The sequence below is a fragment of the Balearica regulorum genome, chromosome 13, assembly GCF_011004875.1.
Source record: "Balearica regulorum gibbericeps isolate bBalReg1 chromosome 13, bBalReg1.pri, whole genome shotgun sequence".
Lineage (NCBI taxonomy): Eukaryota > Metazoa > Chordata > Aves > Gruiformes > Gruidae > Balearica > Balearica regulorum.
The window spans coordinates 22597909-22615503 of record NC_046196.1 but is presented as its reverse complement, the minus strand read 5'-3'; the positions used below and the strand labels follow the sequence as shown (position 1 = coordinate 22615503).

The 17595-nt window shown below is 40.7% G+C and overlaps 1 protein-coding gene across 4 annotated transcripts in view; it reads left to right on the top strand.

Moving 5' to 3' along the window:
- The window catches only part of RSPRY1 (ring finger and SPRY domain containing 1), a 39906-nt gene extending 22337 nt beyond the window's left edge, over positions 1–17569 (top strand). For all 4 annotated transcript variants that reach the window (XM_075765213.1, XM_075765209.1, XM_075765212.1 and 1 more), the window contains exons 6-16: positions 710–836; positions 2278–2336; positions 2657–2723; positions 3446–3577; positions 4823–4938; positions 5715–5858; positions 8872–8983; positions 9993–10095; positions 11620–11772; positions 13846–13950; positions 14868–17569. In XM_075765213.1, the coding sequence (XP_075621328.1) occupies positions 710–836; positions 2278–2336; positions 2657–2723; positions 3446–3577; positions 4823–4938; positions 5715–5858; positions 8872–8983; positions 9993–10095; positions 11620–11772; positions 13846–13950; positions 14868–14964 (1215 nt within the window). In that variant the 3' untranslated portion in view covers positions 14965–17569. The remainder of the gene's footprint in view (positions 1–709; positions 837–2277; positions 2337–2656; positions 2724–3445; positions 3578–4822; positions 4939–5714; positions 5859–8871; positions 8984–9992; positions 10096–11619; positions 11773–13845; positions 13951–14867) is intronic.
- The last annotated feature ends 26 nt before the right edge of the window (positions 17570–17595 follow it).

Below are 17595 nucleotides of genomic sequence, written 5' to 3'. Positions count from 1 at the left end.
TAACTTGTTCTGGCTCTAGATTAACCCCTGACTCCTCTGAAAATGGACAGCCTGCTTTAGATCTATCTTGAATTTTATCCGTACTGTACTGCCTGAATGAAGCAAGCCAAAGCACTGCATTTTAGATTTATTACCCTCATCGGTTACTTTCTAAATTAATGTGACTACAGAAAGCCATTTCTGCTCTCAAGAATATCGCTTATGACATCATGTAAAGCTGACAGCATCCTAAATTTATGATGGAGATGTGGGCTCTTTTTTTTGGGGCACATCTATTTAGTCCTGAATTCTGAAGTCTAAACTAGCCCTTTTGTTTGGGAAAGGGTGTGAGTTTAGGACACTGGAAACAGATTAAATGGCAGTAGTGCCATGTGTGCTGATTGGTATTTGCCTTTGTCTACTATTCAAGTTCTTATTGCTATATTCACTTGTGTACATCCAGAAGTGTCCCGAATTGTTGATCACAACAATGACCAGCAATCTGGTAGTAATTTTAAAGTTAGAAATCTTGGGTATGTTGAACTTTTCTTCCCATCCGTTCTTTATTTTCTTCTTATCTTAAAAGATAGCCGTGCTGTCTGTAATAGGATGCTTACTTTAGTAATACAGTGTAAAAATAATTTCTCAACTTCTATTGGGTTGGGGGGAAACTGTGTCTGTCTGTAATGCTGAAAAGATTTCTGATTTTCTTCTTTTTTTTCTGTTTCAGGATGCATTACAAAAGTTAACAGAAATATTAAACTTAAGTGGAGCTGCTGCTTGCCAGGATGCTTGTCACCCAGCCAAACACCGGAATACAACTGCAGTACTGGGCTGCTTAGCAGAGAAGTTAGCAGGTAAAGTCGTGGGATTCTTCTGAAAGCTTGCGTTTGCTTACTGAAGCACCTTCTGCTTTAGCGCCCATGATGCAGACTAGTTCAGAAATGTTTTCTTAGAACTGAATAATGTTCTGCATCGAGGGGAGACCTTATGCGACAGAATCTACTGCTTGATTAAAACGTTGAACGCTCGCTAGCTTGGGGCTGAATGAGCCATTCACAATCCCAGTTACTTAAAAAGATAAATCCTTCTGATGCGTGGTTAGTGATTGTGGATCAGTGTTTGTTTATGGAATGCTGCCTTAGCACTGGTAAGCAGTCTTTTTCTCTAGACCTACTCTGCGTGTCTGTTACTGAGAACACGTAGTTCTTTAGCCAGTAGGCATGAGTATCAAATTAGTACTCTTGGAGGCTGTATTAGAAACAAAAAAGAAAGATGCTCTTTCCACTAAACATGTATTGTTCTATTGTAGTTAGCTGAAAAGATTCTCTCTTCTGTGTTACTTAACAGAAAACTGCTGGGATTCTATTTTAAGGTGACTTTCGGTATAGAACTTCTTATTCCCTGTCACTTCTAGTACCCTGCTGGAAATTGTTGATTAAGTTTCTTTCCTGCTGATGGTCATTTTGTGTCTAGTTTTTTGCTACTTTTTTGCAAGTGGACAGGAAAAGGAGGAAAAAGAGATTGTCCGGTATCATCTGATGATTATTAAAAAATAGTTTCAATATTTCTGTCAAAAAAAGTAAAGAACAAGGGCAGGAAGCATTTTTGTACTTACCCCCTGTTACACTCAGTCAAAATGAGATCCTGTATCTACTTTTGTCCTGGTGGTCATGGAACAAAGCGTTCTCACTGGATCAGCTCAGGCAGCAAATCACATAACGCTGTGCTGGAACCCTTTGCAGTTTGTAGATGCCGGAGGTTGGTTCCCTTGTATCTCTCTCGATTCAGCAGACAGTATTTCGGGGCTTCCCCCCCCCCCCAAATTGGCTGTTTGCCATGGTGCTGCTGCTGCAACTTGTGTAATTAATTATCAAGTAGGCTATATTTGATGCTCAGTTTTGCTTATTTTGGGCTACTGATAAATGGAGCTGGTCTCTGTACTTTGACTCTGGAGGTAAAGGGGAGCCAGTCTCTTTTTGGAAGTAATGAGCACGAAAATTGCTAAGCAGAGGCCGATGGAGTCTTACTTCAAAAACTCAGAAGAGTGGCTAGAACTCTGTACCCATTTACAGGAGGCAAACTGAATATGTTTGTAACTTGGCAGTAATTGTGTAATCATTAAACGTGTAGCAAATATTTGACTGGGACCAATGATAATTATTCTCTCTTACAGTTCTGCTTTGCTGCAAAGTTCTTAGATGTTCTGTAATTTGTTGCCTTGTGTTTAAAAGTTCTGTGCGATGAAGAGTGAGTGGTTGTTCCCTTGGATGGATCTAATTTTTAATATTCTTGTAGGTCCTGCAAGCATAGGCTTACTCAGCCCGGGCATATTGGAATATTTACTTCACAGCTTGGTAAGTGTCTTCGATCTCTTTGTGTGTATCCATACATAGCAATTATAATGTAACTTATTTTTTTATTATTATTGTGAAACATTAAAGTTGTGTTTGGTAAGAGAGCCTGTGGAATCTCCATCCTTGGAGATAATCAGAAGTCAGTAGGACAGGGCATTCTGCAGCCTGGTCTGCTCGAACCGGCTCTCGACAGGAGGGTGGCCTAGATGACCTGTGGAGGTCTCTTGCAACCTATAGCATTCTGTGACAGATTAACAGCTTTTCCTGTCCGTCTGTGCCGGGTATTCCTTAAATAACTTTTTCTTACTGCCCATGTTTAGAACTTCCAGTCCCATCCGACGGTGATGCTTTTTGCACTAATAGCACTGGAGAAGTTTGCACAAACGAGTAAGTATTAACCTGATGCTGCTCTTACCATTCACACTGTGGCTTCTGCTGCTTGATTGTCACTTGCTTCATCTGATAGCACATGTGAGCATGAGAGACTGGATTGGTGGGAACACATATATAGAAGAGAAATGTTTGTCCGTTTACAGGCAAGAAGAATATTTATTGCTTTAGTGACATCCCTCTATCCCTCAAAATCCTTGAGATACTTGCTGAGACTCAGTGCAGTCCTTCCCAGTTAGAAACTGCTGTAGAAGGACTTATGACATGAGGCCTTTGTCACTGAAATAAATCTGTAGTAGAGGTGGTGAACAGCTATGATTGGGTGTTAGCAGGCAGGGAAAAATATTTATTGCTTTAATGACACCCCCACCCACAAACCCTTAAGAGATTTGCTGAAACTCAGCCCTCCTCAGCTTAGAGATTGGTACATAAAGACTTGTGACACGAGGTCTTTGTTACTTGAAATAAACCTGTACTAGAGAGATGGAGAACAGCCATGATATAATAGTCGTGGTGGTGCAGCTCCATGCTGAGAAGTGGTATATCTGAGCGCTAAGGTAATTCCATGTCTGCTTGGGGAAATGGTTTCATGCTGTTTGTGATGCTGAGGTTTAAAGGGGGGGTGTGTGTAGTTCTACTGTATTTGTAGAATGTTACTATTTTTAACTAAACTTATCCCTTGTTTATAGCAATTATTCTTTTTTGCTTTTAAATTGCAGGTGAAAATAAAATGACAGTTTCTGAATCGTGCATTAGCGACCAACTGATCTTGCTGGAGAAATGGACAGATAATCCAGACTACTTAAAACGCCAGGTTGGCTTCTGTGCCCAGTGGAGTTTAGACAATCTGTGTAGGTATAACGAAGGGATGGATTCATTTAATATTAATCACTTCTCCAATGCGACAGAGGACTAGTTTGTGTTTTGTTTTGTATAACCACTTATTGTAAATACGTCTGGCTGCATTTGTAGTCACTTTTCTTTAAAAAAAAAAAAAAGGCAAATAAATCCAGTATAGTTGCATGGAAAGGAAATTTTGGCAAGGAAAATATTTGTGAAAGGAATTGGTTTGTACAATGAAAATTCTTTTTTGCACCGTATTTCCTGTAACCCATGCTTCAGCAGATGTGCTGAGTAGCTAAATAGTGCAGCTCTGTCTGTGGAACAGCTGGATGACTGACACATCCTGGTGACACTGTGACCGTACCCCAGTACTGCACTGTCTCAAAGAATTGCTAAAGACCTTTTAAAGTAAAAATACGGTCTTGTGATCAAAGTGAAGTGTTTGACAAAGCGCTTTACCAGATCTATCCTTTTGGATGACTAAAGATCATTAAATTCGCTTGTTTAGTTGTGATTTCGAGGGTGCTGCAACTCTTGTAGTTTCTAATGCCAGTTTTGGATAAATTGGGCAAAACGTCTTGGACTTTATGGGGCTTTAACCAGCTGATGGAAGGCCAATGTCAGTTGTGTTCTGTAAACATCTGCAGAAGTGTTGTAGAGCCTTTGGGATAGATGAACGGTCCTAAGATAAGATCTCTGATTTGTAAAGTAACGTGCACGTGTCAGCAATTTGACACCTGGCAAGATAAAGGCTTCTGATCCTCCCGTGTAAAAAGGGGATGCAGGGAGAAAGCTGCTCTGGCTCAGTTCAAGTTCATCACCTACCTGAAAACGAGAGGGTAAAAACCTTTAAATCCCTGTTTTCCCCTTCTGCTGCCTCCCCCCAAAATCTTTTCCACTGTGGTGAATCAGAAAAACTGCCCAACTGAACACATAAAAGTAATGGTAAATCCTGAAACAGTGGCATCTTGGTATGAACTTTGGATGCCTTATCTTTGCCTCTCGGGTTTCCTGGAAGTAGTAATTAGACTGTAGGAGCTCTAGTCAGAGGTATAGGCTGTGCTCTGCTGTTTAAAGGATATTTAACACACAGCGTATTGGAAGTGATGCTGTTTTCACACAGACAAAATGCCAATATTTCATTCAGTTATACCAAAAATTAACTGGATCCTAGAGAGATTGATTACCACTGTGTGAACTGTTTAGAATAACATTTTGCTGCAGCAGTGACTGAAACTAGTTTTATTTTGCAGTTTTAAAAGAAGGCAGGCAGTTTACGTATGAGAAGGTTGACTTGACCAACATTAGGGCTATGCTGAACAGTAACGACGTCAGTGAATACCTGAAGATCTCGCCACATGGATTAGAGGTAGGATATCATTTCATGATTTCAGCCTAAAAAGGACTCTGAATAAAAAGGCAGGTTTTAACTATTTTTGTTTGCTACTTGCTCCTGTGATTTCCTGGAATGCATCAAAGTTCTCTGCCAGCTTTGTATGGAAAACTTGCTTTGTCAGAGGGTTGTAACATCGCTACACTGATCTCAGTTGTAGAAATGTTCACAGTACAGTAACACCTGTATCTGTGCCCCAAAATTTCAGAGAAGTGAGGAGGATGCTGAAGAGTCAGCTGGCTTGTGACTGAAATTGTTCACAAAGTTTAATTTCTATTGTTTGCCCCGTCTAGTCTTGAAAAGCCCATAGCAGTAAGATTTTTGTCTCTGCCATGTGTTTTGGTTTTTTTCTTTGTTACTTTTTCTGAAAACTTGTTTGACTACTTACAGATTAATTTTCATGTGACATGAAATACCTCTGTGTCCTTCATACCAGGAGTCAGCTAATAACTGATGACTTAGGTTTTCCCAGCTTGGTTGTCCTAGTCTTTAAATCTTTAAATTGACTTTGTCAACTCTCTCCCTTTTTTTTTTTTCCTTCTCTTTTTTTTTTCCTGTGGCTTACCACTGAACAATTTTCAGTCTTGCCTACTTGCTAGTTTTTGTGACAATTACTGCTATAGAGAGAGGTCACTTTCTGCCTTAAGTGCCTCTAAAATTATGATGGTATATTCTTATATGCAGGAAACTTGATCCAGGGAAGAAAGGGACTTGTTTGAATGCTAAACTTAAATCTGGTTTGGTTTTGGTAGGCTCGATGTGATGCCTCATCCTTTGAAAGCGTTAGATGTACGTTCTGTGTCGATTCTGGAGTTTGGTACTATGAAGTTACAGTCGTTACTTCAGGAGTGATGCAGATAGGATGGGCTACCAAAGACAGCAAATTTCTCAATCATGTGAGTACATGTAATGTCATCTAGCTGATGACGTAACTTCAGCATTTTTCTACTTACGACACCTATGAAAATAGCTGTGGTTATTCTGTGCTAGTAACTGAGCATTTACATATTTCCTTCAATTTTTCTGTACCTTTTGTGAAGTTATTTCTCCGCATTTAGCGGTACAAGAAAAGGCCGTAGTCATTGCTATGGACTGACGCTGTTTGCACAAGTCATGCGTAGCAGCTAGCAGTGACAGCTTGTAATCTACTTGCTGTTGTCTGGAACCTACAGGGAAATGGCTTATTTCTTGTGGCTTAGTCTCCTGGAAGTTCTTTAGATAACAGCAGTGGTTACTGTCTGTTGTTTTGGTGAAGTAAACAATTGCTCGCTGGGAACCAGCAGATTATCATGCACTCAATTTTACACAGGTCACCAAGCAGCCATTTGATTACCCTCTTTAACATACTTTCCTATTAAATTAACTTTCATAAGGGGAATAATTATTTAAATTGACTCTGGGTTAGCATGGTATCATTGGATCTGCTGGTGGCAGCAATACGGTATGGTTTGGGTATGTGAAAGCTGCTTTTTTAATTAAAAATCAGGATTACAAAAAGATTAAGCCCTCTACCTTCTTGCCTTTATGCTGATAATACAGAATAAGTATGCTGTCTTATTTTATAGTTTGCTTTGCTCTCCCTCTCATCCAGATAACTTGGTATCTAATTGTTAATTCTAAGTATTATTCTTCCTACTTTCTACTTTGAAAATTAGGAACTTATTAGCATTAAAGCAAAATGTGCCATGTGCACGCAAAGTCCAAACCTAAAGTCAAAGAATAATCTCAAATGTTAGTACAGATGTAACTAGGACTTTTTACATCTTCATGGTAACTCTGTATGGCTGTTACATGCATGCTGTAGTATATTTGCTTGGCATTTCCATAATATTAAGCAAGCGTAATGATTACTACCCAAAAAACTTGCCTGCTTCAGCCTAGAGAGGACTTTCCGTGTTATCAGCCCTCCAAACTTCCATTAAAGTTCATTAAAATGCAAGCTAGAATTTTAGTACAAGGGGCATGTATGGCCAGAATGGAAATACAGCGCTGGGATTTTAAGTTGACACTTCTACTGGCTGAGCTGGAGTAAGTAGTAACTTAGCCTTACTTTATTGTTGGAATTGCATGGCTTTCTGTTCCTACTTGGAATTTAATTTAGGAGAAGAAGAATATGTGTTTAATGTAGAGATAAGCAGTTAAAACTGCTCATTTCTGAGTCAAATGCAGAAGCTAATGTGAAGATAGATAGGCCAAACACATAGAGTCTTAGAATCATAGAATCATTTTGGTTGGAAAAGACCCTTCAGATCATCATGTAGAACTGTTAACCCTGGCACTGCCAAGCCCACCACTAACCCATGTCCCCAAGCACCACATCTACACGTCTTTGAAATCCCTCCAGGGACGGGGACTCCACCACTTCCCTGGGCAGCCTGGTCCAGGGCTTGACAACCCTTTGGGTGAAGACATTTTTCCTAATCTCCAATCTAAACCTTCCCTGGCACAACTTGAGGCCGTTTCCTCTTGTCCTGTCGCTTGTTACTTGGGAGAACAGAGTGACCCCAACCTCGTTAAAGTAACTGTGAGTAAATATTGATGGTGGGGGCTATGAGAGAAATACAACAAGGAGATGAAACAAACATCAGTGGCGAGACCCCAACAGGACTGGGAGAGTAGCTTTTCTCACCATTTAACTTAAGTCTTGCTTTCTTCTAATTATTCACGTAAATAGCGTTGTTGTCTGCTGGTGTATAACATCCATGTATCTCTACAGCACAGCCAAAGTCCAGTCCCACATTTCTAATGTGGAATTGCAAGGGTGATTTCAATTAAAAAATAACCAACCAACCAACCACGCAAAAATACCACACAGACGTGTCCTGAGCACAGGCATTGTAGACATTCAGGGTAATGGAAACTGTTTGAAATAAAAGGCCATGTGTCTGCCTCTAGACTGTTAAGAGGTTTAAAAGCTTTTTCCCACTTACTGTTAAGGAGCTTGGTGTACATGCATTTTTCTATCTGTGCTTCCTGTACGAGGTTTGAAAGTCGGAGATGTCGCATCTCTGAGCAGGATGATTTTCTGTTGGTATGATTGTTTTGCTGGTGGCTAAATGCTACTGGTGTCTAAGTTCATTGGGTGTCTACCTGAAATACAAGATACTATCTTCTGGGTACGTCACAAACACAGAGTAGCCATATGCTCTTTATTGACAGCATGTGTAACAAAAAGCCTAGTCCTAAATATGACATTAAACACCCATTAGCTGGGCTTAGCTTTAATTTGGGGCTTGTGTAATCAGATGCTGTCTAGTATTTGCACTCCAGACAAACCATGCTGAGCACAAACAAGTTATCGTCCATAAGGTTTTTGGGTTTCATGCTTGGGTTCTGCTACAACAGATTCTTCTTCCAGCCTGAAACTTTCAGGTTGGCATTTGTCTTGGACGTTGGGACTATCACTTGATGACCTTTTCACAAACTGAGGGAGGCTGGCACTCAGAGGGACACAGCATACAACAAGTTCAGCAAAGGGACTGTGGGCTGTTCTCTTTGTGTACTGTATGTTCTGGTGGCACTTGGTATCTTGGGGGGAAGGTATTACGAGTCTGGTACTGAGGATTCGAGATAAGGGAGTGGTTACACTTCTGTGTTGACTTTTTAAGATGAAAAAAGTTAACTCTTTGGGTACTAGCCTTCTGGGGTTTTTCAAAATATTTTAATAGGAGTGATTTGAGCTCACAGAGAATGAAAAACACTTTGGAGACACTATCCCCTTCTTCGGCCCTCCTCACCCCAGCAAATTCCTTTTGATGTGAAAATGAAACTAAGACTAGTTTGAAAAAATTATCTTCACGGGGGTGGGAGAAACTCTTTGTGCTCTTGGATGAAAGGTTTAGTTGAATAAACTTTAGCCCTTCCGTGTGAGGAATGGCTGCAGACTGACATGCTTTTCTTTTCCTAAAGGAAGGTTATGGCATCGGGGACGATGAATACTCTTGTGCATACGATGGCTGCCGGCAGCTGATTTGGTATAACGCCAGAAGTAAACCACATTCCCATCCCTGTTGGAAAGAAGGTATTCGGTCATCTTCTGCTGTTTATATGAGCTGGATTTCTGCATTGGATTTTTTCCTTTTGCAGGTGTCTAGAAAACAGTTTGTTAGTAGGTGCGAACAGAGCAGTTACTGCTTTATCCTGATGATAGTAGCAAAGGTTTAATAATTATTGTGCCTTTACTAGTATTTACAATGGTTTAAATGTACAAAGAGGGCACCACACTCTTGTTCCACAATCTGTGTGAAGAGAATCTTGTTGGTTGAATGCTTTTTCTTTTCATAGGCAGAGTACAAATCATAGCACCAACTAAAGTTGCTGGACATTGAATCATAAAACTTTTTTCCAGAACAGGGTTGAAATCTTCCTTTCTGGGTTGAAAGAGTTATTTCAGAGAAGGGAAAAAACCTTGATCTCTGAATTAGACTCTTTTTTTCTTTTTTTTCTTTTTCTTTTTTTTTTTTTTTTTTAAGGAGGAATTGCACTGTCTTGGTTGCTGTCCAAACAGTTATCCAAGAATTTAAAGTTCTGTTCTTGATCTCAGCTTTGAAATCTTGGTAGGAGTCTGTGCATGCCATGCTTGTGTGAACTGTGCCACTTTCTCTTCTGTTAAAAATTTCTCCCATGGATGACTAAATTAAAACACCTCTTAAAAATAAATAGCACGAGCATATTAGAAACTTAGACTGTAGGAAGTACGTGTCCCGAGGGTATCTTCAACGGATGTAAAATAGCCAAGGAGAGACAGAATGCAGCTCTTCTCTGGCTGTGGCAAATACTCTGCAATACTTCTACAACTTGGTAGCATTAATGCTGTGGCAGACTAAACTATTTAAATTTTTTACTATTTTGTCCTGGTTTTTTTTCTTTAGTTACTGTTTGTATCAGTGTTTCTTCCTTTATGCTTTTGCAGACAGTTCTTTTAAGTGAGACAACTTCTAGTGAGACATGATACTTAAAACAGTAGCTGTTTCAGCTGTTGGCATTTAACAGAACTGAAATCTTTAAATTATCTTTGTTTTGCATGTAAGGAGACACAATAGGATTTCTACTAGACTTGCAAGAAAAGAAAATGATCTTCTATTTAAATGGCAACCAGCTTCCTGCCGAGAAGCAAGTCTTTTCGTCTGCTGTGTGAGTATGCGCTCATTTGGAAGGACAGTGACCTGTGTGGATAATTGTTTTAATTACATGAAGTGTTTCCCGTTTGAGAAGTACATTCATATTTGCTCACCTGAAGCCATCATTAAGCGGGTTTCCCAATTGAAAGTTGCTTAGAAATGAGTGAGAAGGATGTCATTTTACAGGTGGATTTCAGGGTCCAAAATAAAATAAATACTTTGGACCTTCCAAGGGTAGGTTCAACTCGATGTTTTCTACTGTCACACTAGCACAGCGTTGAAGTAGAATGAGGCTGTAGCAAAGATGAACAGATTTCTAGTAGTGCTTGAGGAATTTTTGATCTTTTGAAAAATAAAGGCTCAGTTCTGTAAATGCTGAAGAGTTCCTATTAACTTACTGCCGTTCACTGGGGCCAGCTCCTGTAGGACCATATTGAATGTTCAGGGGAAGACATTGCTTGGTAGCATTACAGAAAGGTGTTAGGCTTATTTTGCCAACTCTGTTAAAATTCACACATGGCTCATTCGTCTGACTCTCATGGAGAAGTTCAGCCTTCTAGTTCTGAAAAGATAAGCCAGTGTGATACTTGAGAAAGAAGCTTCCTATGCAGCTTAATTAAATGTTACAGTACTTTGTAAATTAATACTACTGTGCTAATAATTTCATTCATGTTTTCTCCTCAAAATGAAGTTCAAGATGCAAGCAAAGAGTAGTTCAGTTGAAAGAGCTGCAGAGTATCTTTGTATTCAGCTCGCAGTGCTCTGTTCTTCATGTGGAGTATGTCATTTATATACTCAACAGATTCTGTTAGTTGGTTAGAACTTAGGGCATTACTCAACGCGGGCCCTTTCAGTAAATAAAACTGAAAGAGGTGGTAGTTGTGGTGTTTTTACAAGGTGTGTGTGTGCAGACAAGCCAGCTGTCCTGAGATAATCCTGCAAGGGTGAGGAGGAACAGATGGGCGTTGTGCTAAGCGAGCTCAGACCTGGGTTCATCCTGCACGGTCCCACACAACAAGCGTACAAGAGTTGCACGTTCCCCAGATTTGTGCCCGCTCAAATAAAGCAGTGGGAGCGGTGGGCATGGATGTGCCCCTTGCTGTTGGTACTGCTCCTCACAACGCTACTGAACAGCACTCGTTTGGAAGAAGACGACTTCTCCAGCGCTGAAGGAGATACCTGAGCTGATCACTGTAAAGAGGATCAGGTTGTAGGCTGTTCAGATGTATGTATCTGCTCTTAGCCTAAGTGTGACTAATCCTAGTTGTAGAGTAGACAGCTTTTATTGGCTGACTCAGTAGTAAATTCGGATAAGCCCTGATAGTAAATGCAGAAGTTGAGAACTAAACAAGGAACCTATGTGCAGCTGAAACTGGATGTGTCAGAGGTTTTTCTCCCGATCAGCTGTAGAACACTCCTATTGAAGGAACTTGCCTCTGTTTCAGGGTATATTTCTGTTTGGTAATGGTGTAACACGTCTGGAAAGTTGTTTGTTGTTTAAACCATTCTAAAATGTCTGTTGTCCATCATATTGCAGATCTGGCTTTTTTGCTGCAGCTAGTTTCATGTCCTATCAACAATGTGAGTTCAACTTCGGGGCAAAACCTTTCAAGTACCCACCGTCAATGAAGTTTAGTACCTTTAATGATTATGCCTTTCTGACAGCGGAAGAGAAAATCATTTTGCCCAGGTAATCCTCCTGTCTAGTTTGAGTGTGTTTGCATATGAAGAAATAAAATGCTTCACTTCTGAGTTGCATAGTCTGATGTTGTACTGGGCAAAGTAATATTTTATGGGGTCACACCTCCATAGGTGCCTTTCAGAAAAGGGTTAGACCATAGGCTCCGGTGCAACTTCATGTATGTACATTAAGCGATGTACAACCAAAATCCATTAAATTAAAATATTTTTGCAATATTAAGCTAAATTAAAATTAACTAGTACTGCACAGTGAACTGTTTTTAGTATAAGTGCCTCCTGCCACCTAATGATTAGGTTTTGGTTGAGGGAGGTATAGTCTTAATTAAAAAAAGATGTCTTATTTAAAATTGACCTAATTTGTGATGTTGGCTGCATGGAGGTACTGAATGATTGTAAGACTGGAAGCTGTCCTTCTTTTCTGATCCAGAAGAAAATTTCCCCATTTGTGAATGACAGTACCAACAAAAGTTATTCACACTTTAGAAGTGCTTTCCCACCTAAATATAAATCAAGCCAGATAGAAACAGGTTTGGATACATTTTTCCTTAACTTACCAAACTTCTGGCAGGAATGAAAACTAATAGCTTTTCTGCTTTAGGTCATTAGTAATAACGTAATTTACTGAAACGTGAATAGTAACAGTATGCAGTGTAATCTGGGGATATATAGCCTGCCCCAGATTCGCAGCTTTGTCTAAAGATGTCCCTTGAGTCGTGCTGATGGATGTGGCTGGAATAATCTTTTCTGGGGGTGTTGTTGGAGGTGGGTGCCCCTGGCTATAATAAAATTGAGAGATGGGTTTTGAATTATCTCGCTGTTCGATCAAGTGAATTAGGTACTTAAGTATCTGGTGTTTAAAAAGCAAACAAAGAAATACCTTACTCCTGGATCAGTGTCACACATTGGCAAAGTTTGAGGTTTGCGATATTGTGTTTATGCAGAGAAAATCAGATGCAACTTGCAAGACCCTTTTGTATTTATATATTGCCAGAGTAATTTACACCTGCTTGTAACTGCAGGTGCTTTAAGTGAGTGTCTGATCTACCCCCTTCAGATGACGGGTTAGTTATCATTGCTCAGCCCCCTTTTCAAATCAAGTCTTCTCCTGTCTTATTAATAAATGTCGTGCACTTGAGGGCTTTTGCCATCTTTTGCTGATGATCAGATGTGACTGTTACTGATGTCACTCTGGCACTACTCTTGCAATGTTTAACCAGGAGCTGTTGTTTGCTTGTGCCAAAAGGTGTAGGGGGAAACTGGGGGAAACTGGTTTCCTGTTGATGTCTGACTGGAGAAACTTGGTCTCCTGCGTTACAGCCTGTTTAACGTGTGATGACACTGAAAGGCTCTGTTCAGACGTGGGTGCTGCTGCAGTCTGAACTGTTCAGAAACAATAAGCCAATCCTAAATTAAAAGATAGCTTTAATCTGAAAAGCGATAGGAAAAAGGGCCTGAGTGGAACCTAATTGTCCATCATAGGAGTTACCAGGTGTTGGGGCATAGTCTCGGGTAGCCATGTCACCCTGCCATTGAACAGTTTTGTCGTGTAGTGCATGTGTTCCAAATTTGAAATGTCTTATTTCATCAAATGGGGGATTTTTTTCCATTTACTCTCCCTTGTAGCAGTTGTCATACCAGGCTGTCAATTTTACTTTCAATTTCTATTCCTTTACACTCAGTTACAGCATTATAGGGTTTCTGAATTTTGTTGATACGTAGGTTTCTGTGGTTTATTAGGTTTTTCCTTAACTCTTAAAAGTACACAGATACTAAAGAGCAATTTTTTTGAAGTGTTCAGCTGTGGGAGCTAGAAGAATTGTAATCTAACAGCCTCTTTGTCCCCTTCTGTCAGACTAGAATAGGGAGTCGAAGGCTGTTTTGAACATCTCTGGATGTGTTAAGCCTTTTTTTTGTGGGAAGTTACAACTGATGTTTTTCAGCAGTAGTATTGAGTAGCATAGGCAAGTGTTGCATTGGACTTGATGGAATACTCAGAATAGTTATGAGTCTATCATTTTTTGAGTCAAACTAATGTGTGTGGGGGGGGTCTCTCTTTCTTCAGACACAGACGCCTGGCTTTGTTGAAGCAAGTGAGCATCCGAGAGAACTGCTGCACGCTTTGCTGTGATGAAGTAGCAGACACAGAACTCAGGCCGTGCGGACACAGGTAAAACCTTAAAAAAACCCCAGAACAAACCCAAACCAAAAGAAACAGGAAAATGTGTTTGACACTCAGCTTAGGTGAGACCAGATGCAGTCCCTGCGTATCTTAATTGACTCCACAGCATAACAGAAATAAGCCTTCCTTGTAAGGACGTGGCAGAGGTTAAGCACAGTATTCCCACCATTCCCCTCAGCCTAGACCTGGGCAGATTTAATCCCTAGTGATGTGTGTGTGTTTGTGGTCGGGGAAGTACTGTGCTACCAAGTCTTAATTCCCTGATATCAAAGGTTTTACTGATGAGTACTTGTTTAGTACTGGTGCTCTGAAATCCAGATCGCATGAGGAGGGCAGAAAATTCATTATAGACTCAAATACTCATTAAATGTTCAACAAATGGATTGTCTCAAGTCACAAATTCATCTAAAAGCTAAAATTGGGTCAGCAGTCAGAGTAATACCATAATAGCACTTCCCTGCATTTAAGCAGCCTACTAGGAATTTAATCCAGTCAAGTCTGGTTCCTTAGTGTTTCGAGCGCTCGTGGAAGCAGTCTTGCCATGGGTCTGGATGCTGCAAAGATAGAAAGGCAAGAGACGTGCCCAGTGTGCCCTGACAAGAAGCAGAAACGGCTTCACACTGGGCACTGCTGTTCTCCAGATCGGAGAAGTGTCAAGATTAAGAAAAGCGTCCAAGTGTAATCCTGACCAACTGCACTAGCAGTTTCAGGTCTGTGAGATGCTGAGCTCCTCTCAAAGCCTGTGGATCTGCAACACCTGACCTGCAATTCCTAATCTCCATGCTGAAAGACCTAGCCTGCTAGAAACACAGTCAAGATAACTAAACTGCTTAGTGCTGGGATTTTTTCCATTTAGTTTTTCATGCTGTATATGCAGGCTTTAACAGATTTCTCTTCTCCTTCAGTGACCTGTGCATGGAGTGTGCCTTGCAACTGGAGACCTGCCCTTTGTGTCGACAGGAAATCCAAACCCGAGTCAGACAGATCTCTCACATTTCATGACACAGGTGGAGAAATACCACAGACTTGTTTTTAACAAACTCCAACCAATACCGAAAGGGGAAAGCATCTCTAACAAATCTTTACGCACATAGAACCATAGCCACGGCCAGATTTCATGCTAAACTGTAATCTGTTTATAATTAAGCTATTTCAAGTTGCCAGCGATGAGAACCAGTTTCAACAGTAAGGAGAGCTGGTAGGTCAGCGTGCTATGGCTATTGGTTCCTCCAAGCAAGACCATAGGAGAGTGTCTCTCTTCTGCCCCCTTTCCTTCTCGCCTGTCGCAAGTGCTGAAAAAGTTTGCACTGGAAATATGCGTACAATGCATTTTAGAAAAGAAGAGAAAAGAAATTTCTCCTAAAACAGGGCTGTTCTGTCTTGTGCTCAAGAGTCTCGATTTTTGGCAGAAGTCAGTACTAAAAAGAGAATGCCAATTTTTCCTGTTTGATGTAGCCTCCTGCTGGTCAGAGACTCTGTATCTTCCGACAGTGGATATTAAACTGCTCAAAGACTTAATCTGTACACGGACTGATTTGAAAAGACAGTGTGGAGACTGTAGAGAAACTCACATGTTTTAATAACTTGGTGATTCCAAAGAATGTTCTGATTTGTTTTTAACCGTTAAAAGATCGGTGGTATTTTCAAGTACATAATGTTTCTGATGCTTTTAACTTCAGTACCCACATTTTTTTTGTGAGGATATAATTTTCAGGAGGTATTCTTAACTAATTATTATGCTGGACTGGAATTAATTTGATATTCTGGGTATTTTTTAAGGTATCATCAAGCATCTTTTTTAATCAGTGTTGTTTTTGAAAGTTATGTTCACTTTGGAAATATTGAGCTATCTTAAAAGATTGGAGGAGAATTTTGGGCCAGTTTATTTAAAAAAAAATGTTATTTGGATAGCAAGTTCAGTCTTACTCTGTAACTCTTGAAAAATGCACCTTGCTTGCCATGTGTCAGTCCTGCTCTGAGCAGGTTTGGGGTCACACTTCATATTTGTGGTAGGAATCATACAGTGGGAATCTCTGTTCCAGTTTAATTACACGTTTGTGACGTTTGTGTGTTAGGATGCATTTCAGCAGGCAGCTTTTGACTGTTTTACTAGGTTTCTACAAGGAATCAGGGTTCACAGCTGGTGTCAGAGTAGCACAAAAATCAGTGGAGTTATGCTTATTTTGCACCAACTGAGGATATGACTCAGTCTCTTCCAAGACTTGTACAGGTTGCTTTTTTAAATTATCTGCCTCTATAGTAGAACTTTACTAATTCACACACAACTTACACCAAAAACATCCCACTTCTTGGCAGTGATTCAGCAGCAGAGGCTGCTGTAGTGAATTCTCATGCTGCAATGTATCTTATTTTTAAAATTGTTCATTATCTTATTGTACTATCAAGTATTAACAAAGCAGAGCTGAAGCTGCTTCTTCCTACTGAGCACTCCTGCTTCCTGCTGACTTAATGAGGAGCCGAGAGCTCTGCACACAGGTCCCAGCATCAAGCTCTCTAGCAGCTCCTTTTGCCTTCTGCCTTGGCTAACTTGAGGGTGCTGAATTTCATCCAGAGATTTAAAAAAAAAAAAAGTGTCTCCATTGAACCTCTGGAGTACAGTGTGTGAATTAGGGAAGTTCTGTCCATCGTTTTTCTTGTTGACTTTTTTCCAAATACAGACTGAATCCCAAAATGGAGTGCTGGTTAGTCTTTTTGCTAAAATTTGAATGCTCTTCCACCTTGGACGCCTGTTTTGATTAAAATCAGACTGGCAAATCTGTGCTGGGGGGACCTCGCTCCCTTGCTGACTGTACGCTACCATGTTTTGCTGTACTCCACGTTGCCAGTCAGGGCCGAGTCCCTCCCTGCTCGGTGCTGAAGGAGCAAACATAACACCATCACTGCCACGAGGATCTTAGACTCTCAGAATCACTTGAAATGAAGTTTTAAATGCTTCCAAATGCAATGATGCAAAGATACAAACCATACTTAGGAAAGAAGTGGGACAGAACCATTTTGAACTCTGCCTTAATAGATTCTAGTAACTTCAGGGCTTTGGTTTCCCTGGCCAGGATTAACTGAGGTAAAATTTTCAGAAGTGCCTAGGACTCCTGATTTGTATCAACTGCTGTATGAGATTAAGCTCTTAAGACCCGGGTCCACAAAGGCTTCTAGGTGTCTGGTGTCCCACTGAAACGGAGGTGACCCAAGAGCTTTTGTGGACACGGGACTAAGTGCCTGTGTTCTTTGTTGAAAAGATGTGAATGCTTTGGAAAATTTTGCCCCAGACCGTCTTCCATGCAGCTGGTGCTGGGCAGAGGAAGCCGATGGCGCCAGCGAAGGGAGCTGTGTTGCAGAGAACTGTCCTGTTCATTTCACAAAAGGGAAAGACTATACAATTCGACTGGCTTCCTGCTGAAATCCATGACGATGGGGGCATCTTTGTAAAGCTCGATCCTCCGTGAGCGGCGCAGTGCCCGCCTAGGTCCCTGCACGCCCAGAAGCCTCTGGGGCAGCGGAGGGGAGGCAGTGGCTCTGCAGGCCCTCAGGCGGGGAAGTGAGTTGTAGCAAATTTGTCCGTTCAACAATAAAAACCTCTTGAAGGCTATTGGTTGTTCTTTAATTCTTTCGCTT